Source organism: Acipenser ruthenus, chromosome 41 (assembly GCF_902713425.1).
Source record: "Acipenser ruthenus chromosome 41, fAciRut3.2 maternal haplotype, whole genome shotgun sequence".
Classification (NCBI taxonomy): domain Eukaryota; kingdom Metazoa; phylum Chordata; class Actinopteri; order Acipenseriformes; family Acipenseridae; genus Acipenser; species Acipenser ruthenus.
The window spans coordinates 4,550,510-4,556,567 of NC_081229.1; the positions used below are offsets into that span (position 1 = coordinate 4,550,510).

At 41.4% G+C, this 6,058-nt stretch overlaps 1 protein-coding gene across 1 annotated transcript; it reads right to left on the bottom strand.

Annotated features, from left to right (window-relative positions):
- Positions 1–472: 472 nt before the first annotated feature.
- LOC131696768 (uncharacterized) lies at positions 473–5,853 on the bottom strand. Its single transcript, XM_059010925.1, has 2 exons — positions 4,293–5,853; positions 473–2,552 (listed from the first exon to the last, which is right to left on the bottom strand). Exons 1-2 carry the CDS (start codon positions 5,211–5,213, stop codon positions 2,352–2,354), a joined length of 1,122 nt encoding a protein of 373 aa, XP_058866908.1. The 5' UTR covers positions 5,214–5,853; the 3' UTR covers positions 473–2,351.
- Positions 5,854–6,058: the final 205 nt, after the last annotated feature.

The window sequence follows — 6,058 nt, forward strand, 5'->3', positions numbered from 1 at the left end:
TACCGTACTAGCCAGTACGCAACTTAGTACGCAGCTCTGTACTAACTCTGCAAGTTCGTTGCAATTGACCCATTATGACTCCAGTGGTTATTTTTTTTAACCTAACTGGCCACATGAGAATGCAATAGATAAATAAAATGACCACATTACTCTGATCGTTACAACCTTAGAGGAGAGTCCCTGCCGAGCTTACCTGTACATCCATTTCACACGTTCTATGTATTACTGTTTCTTCTGTTAGAACTCCTTCTAATCATTTACACCCTGCAGGGATAATAAATGACGTGCTCAGAATTAGTATGTGTTTTTCATTGCTCACAGTAGTATTGAACAGAAGTTCCACTGCAGATCATAGGATTGTATAATGCATATATTACTGCACAACATACATAGTATCTAGACACAATATTCCAACACCTAGATTTGACAAACATATTTATGAAGCTCTTATTTGACAAACTGAAGAGAGAGGAATTTTTCAAAAAACAAAAGTTTATTCGTTTCAAAGCTTCTCATGAAAGACTGGCATACACCAGACCGGGGGTGTGGGGGGTGAGGGGGTTCTGCTCTGGCAGGCCCTCAACATCCTGCTTTATCTGAGCACTGTTTAGGGTTCTTAAAAGTACAGACAGGACTTCCCGTTGTCAAAATACAAGCTTAAAAAAAAAAAAAAAGTCCTGTTCACATGTATACCTAAGAGTTCCTTTTGGAATTACATAACTTAAAATTTTGCATTCTTTAGATCGACAAAAGAATCAGTACGATAAGGGTTAAACATAAGCACTGAATTGGCTTAAGACATAACAAAAAAAATCATTTTTTGTAAAATGACAACTAATACTTTAGGCAGGCACACAGGACCCTATTGCCAACACTCTAGTTTATTGAATGTTTGGTCACGGACATGTTATTAGTCCTTGTAAACTAATTATATTAGGCTTGGAGTTCATGAAAACTACTTAAGAGCTCATTAGAAGCTCAAGTTTCAAGCAGCATTTACTGCAAGAGAATATTTACAAACACTATTCAAAAACAGTCCTATGGTGGGTTTTTTTTTTCCAAATAGAAGCCACTGGGTCCCTTTGCTTTCTCTGCAGCACATTACAAATGAAATGATTCTACACAGACCAGCTGATCATTACAAATGAATGGTACTACACAGACCAGTTGATCTTTCTACTGAGATGAACCAGTTAACAATATCCCCCACAACTTTTTTTTCAACATAGTGCACAAACAAAACCAAAAAGATAATCATGGCTTGAAATGGAAACCCTAATAAAATGAGTTTCAAAATAAATACATTTTAGTTTCCAAAGAATACAATTGGGTGATCTCGATTCCTTTGTACCCTCTGTGCTGTGAATACTGTTTGTGTAGCACAGTCCAGGAGGTGCAATGGCAGTAACACAGATTCCTTCTGCTACAAGGATTATTACACAACCACAGTTATTTAAAGTCACTTTAAGCAATGCAAGATAAAATAAAACACATGCACTCTGCTACATGATCGAGCGAATCACGTTTCGTCAGGCAATTCACAGTCATTTTATACTTTGGCACTTTGCTACGGTAATGCTGCGTTATTTAACATGGGTGTAAAGGCTCCTTTTAAATACGTGTGGATCGCTGTGTTCTTAACAGCACAGCAGTTTCAGCTATTGCAGGTTTTACTGCGATTATCTAAGCTCGTCCTTTGCAATGCAATTGCAGTCTCTATTAAGAGTAAGCAGATACTGTCTCCTTACCTTGTGTGATGTCTGCAATCCTTCTCATTGGTTCTTATTACAATTACTCAAGTATTGTGCACAGCAGAGTACTGCCACTAAACTAAAGGAAATAGAGTTCCAAAGTAGAAGACCATGTGATGGCCCAGGCTCTTAATTCTATAAAAAGACTTTGGCTGATGAAGCCTGGGTTACATCTATGGCAGGCAACCAGAACTGCAGAGCAGCTCCGGGGTTCAGGTAAAAGCACCTGAACACGGACAAAAAACAAACAAACTGTACTTGAGTAACTGCAAATTACAAACATCATAAAAATGTGGCAGAAAATTGGATTTGTAGCTACTCTTTTAAACCAGACCAAACATAAAACGTAGAATGTTTCCTCCAGTTCCAGGTTTTAATACCAGCTTGATTAGCCATAGTGCATAGCTAACAAGATCAGGTATGTCTCATTAAAAACTCAAGAGTAAAACCAGGACTGGATCAAACTGCTACGCAATGGGAGGCTTATTTCAATCCCTGGAATGGCTCAAACTGATCTGTAAGGTATTTATTAAGCTGACAGAATGTGAAGCATCAGTCTTGTGACGCCACGCAGACAGCCTGGGTGGTTGTGGCTGCTGTTCAGTCCTGTACTGAAGCCTGCAGGCGTTCTCTCTGTGTCCTCAGAGCTTCTATCCTGGGTTCCAGCTCACGCCTGGCCTCTTCACTCTGCGCGGGGTCTGTGCGTCTCAGCAGAGCCTCGAACTGCCTCTCCGCCTGCTCAACTTCAGCGTTGACCCTGGCCATTCCATCGGAGAAACCACCGCCCTCCCACTGACCGCTCTGAAAAAAGACCTTCCCATTTAAAAGCAGTGCCTTCTACAGTCCACTCACAACCATGTTCAGTATTATTGAGTAAAGCCAACTAGTTTCAAGGTAAAACTAAGTTTAGGTCAGTTTTTTTTTTTTTCAGCATTGAGTTGCACCTCAAAATGCAAGGCTGGTAATAAGACTCCTGTTGCACAGCAGTTTCATCCATTCCAGGTTTTACTACAAAAATGTCTAACCACAGTCTACCTGTAACAGACTCAGGGGTGTCTTATTAAACTACTAGTTAAACCAGGAATGGATCAAACTGCTATGCAAGGGGAGTCTCATTTCCATCCCTGAAAAATATTCAGTTTCTGAAGTGAATTATTATTATTATTATTATTATTATTATTATTATTATTATTATTATTATTATTTATTTCTTAGCAGACACCCTTATCCAGGGCGACTTACAATTGTCACAAGATATCACATTATTTTTTACATACAATTACCCATTTATACAGTTGGGTTTTTACTGGAGCAATCTAGGTAAAGTACCTTGCTCAAGGGTACAGCAGCAGTGTCCCCCACCTGGGACTGAACCCACGACCCTCCGGTCAAGAGTCCAGAGCCCTAACCACTACTCCACACTGCTGAATTAAAACATCTGTGCTGCTGTACAATATATCGTGGGTGTGGCCTTTAGCAGGTCGGTCTACAGGAACAGTACTGTACACTAAAGGGGCTCCAGGCAGTGGTTTGCAGTAGTAGGGCAGCAGTGTGGAGTAGTGGTTAGGGCTCTGGACTCTTGACCGGAGGTTCGTGGGTTCAATCCCCGGTGGGGACACTGCTGCTGTACCCTTGAGCAAGGTACTTTACCTAGATTGCTCCAGTAAAAACCCAACTGTATAAATGGGTAATTGTATGTAAAAATAATGTGATATCTTGTAACAATTGTAAGTCGCCCTGGATAAGGGCGTCTGCTAAGAAATAAATAATAATAATAATAATAATAATAATAATAATAATAGTTATCAGTAAGGGTGGAATACGAAGCTACTACTAGCATAGCAGTTTGAGCCATTCCAAGTTTTATAATGAGCAGACACAACTGCCTGGAGCTTGCAATCTACACACTGGCGAAAAGTTCAAAGAACAAAAAAAAAAGACGCTGCAGAATCTTAACGTGCGGCACTACTAACTAATAAAATACCAACACTGTACAATATAAATCTGTTGTAGGAGGCTAACCCATCTATTTTATTAAGTCACCCTGCACTGTGCAGCAACACTGCTATGTGTATTCTTTACGCATTACATTTAGATACCAAACGCAATTCTTTTTTTTTTGTTTGTTTTGGGTAAAACAACCAGTACGCAGCTTACTTGGAGCGACGTTTAGTGTTCTTGACTCAAGGTGAGCAAACTACTGCACTCACCTGCACGCCAAGGGCATATTAAGCTCCTTTTCCCACGACGTAAAAACTACACTTTTTTGTTTTAAAAAAAAAAAAAAAAAAAACGTTTTGTGCACAATACAGTAATTTTAAATTGCTTATGTATTTCTCGAGTTTCAATGCGGTTAGGCCAATTTGCCCTTGAGTAAAGTTCAAAATCTGGCGTACTTTTTTTTTTTTTTTTTTTTTTTTTTTTTTTAAGGACGGCCAAATCAGAACACCTCACAACGTATGTTGAACACATTTCTTATACCGTGCAGTTAATAATAATAATAATAATAATAATAATAATAATAATAATAATAATACTTACGGTTTCTTGTATCATTTCTTTTACTCTCGTTGCCCGTTCAGCAACTGTATCCAACTCCTTTCTTAGGTGACCATTACAAATCGCAGACTTCATGGATATATCGACATTATCACTATCAGCAGCCCCGACCCCGCTGGAGGTCAGCGGCTTACTGCTGGATAGCTCCCCGGGTTTGTGGCTCTGAAAAACGGTACCAAAAGTCATTTGGAAAGCTGAAGACAAGGCGTCGGTGCAACAAAAGCAGGCTCGACTAAAACTACTCCATCCCGACGGCCAACACAATACAGCGGCTCTATGTGAGCACTTTGACGGCAATAGATACACGCTGATGCGAAGGATTGCATGTGTTGCCGCACTGTCATCATTACACGAGTACAAATCCACGTTTCTAGTATTGATTTTAGAGGCGTTGCTCCAAGCGGTCCATCTGTCCTCCTGTGTCGGATTGCTTGGCAGCCTCTTCCCCTTGTTTGTTCGAGAACCCAAAACTGATTGAAAATAACCACACAGTTTCCACATGGGGCACCGCTCTGTCTCTCCAGCTAAACCCGCTTTCTGACCGGCTGCGAGTCCACCCGCAGTCCAAAGTCCAGACCCCCGGGTTGGTGAAACGTGTAGGTTGAAACTAGAAGTCTGACCTGGACGCTGTTGTTGTTTCCGAGGACCGGTTTCCCATTTTAGCACGCATAGCAAGCCGATTTTAAATGAATTGTGTTGCTTTGTGTTCAAACCAAACGGAATCCATTTCCAAGTATCCGCCCAGCCGCGTCCAGTGTCCGTCGCAGCTGCTTTTACCTCCGGGGCAGACCCGTACTTTAGTCCGCTGCTGGAGGAGGTCTTCTTAGCTTGTTTTCTTCCAAATATATTACCCCGGTACCGGATAACGGCAGCCCTGGCAGACGAAGACGGCACAGATGCCATGACTGTGTGTCCAACCCCCCTGCAAAATTAAGTTTGCATAGACAAATTTAAAACATTATATTTGGCCTAAGTTCTGTAAATGCCATGCCTCCGACTGCTGAACGTGCTCCGTGCTTTTTAATTTAGGGGCGCAACATTAGGAAATGGACTCCGCCTTACTACTGCCATTGGTAGAAATAAACGCTAGACTACCCCGCGAAATCACCTCGACTTCAGGGAGGACTCGCCTGTCACGTGTTATCGTTATTTTCGTACCAAGATGATGTAAGCGATACTGTACATTTGGCTAAAGAAGGGACATGCGCTACCCTCGTGATTACGCGAGTGGACTGCTTTTCCCAAAGTTAATGCGGAGAACTAGAAAGAAAAACGTTTGCCTGCAGTATGATACACTCCACATGGATCTCTGTAGTTCCAAAAAACAAAAAATGAGGATAATAAAATATTTATTTGGCGTCTAACTGGCCCTACCCGGATTCTCCAAACGTTTTAAATAGTCGTAACTTGGACGATACACTCAGTTACCTCATGCATAAGTTATAAATGGTCCTGCGTATGCGCCATCCATGGCTCATGTTGCTGAATGCACTCAATGGCCTTAGAGAAGAGGTGGGACCGTCTGCCGTGTGCTTACCATTGGTGGAAAGAAATGTTACTCAGCCCTGTAGAATCACCTTTTAAAATGAACCCACTGAACTACCCAGCCCCCCAGACTGGAACCCAGACCTGCAGAGAAAGGTGCAAGGCTAGTCTGATGCATTAACATTAACCCACTGAGCTAATGACCCTCTTAGATTGGAACCCTGTATTGTGAGGCAAATTTGTCATGAAGATAATTAAATACT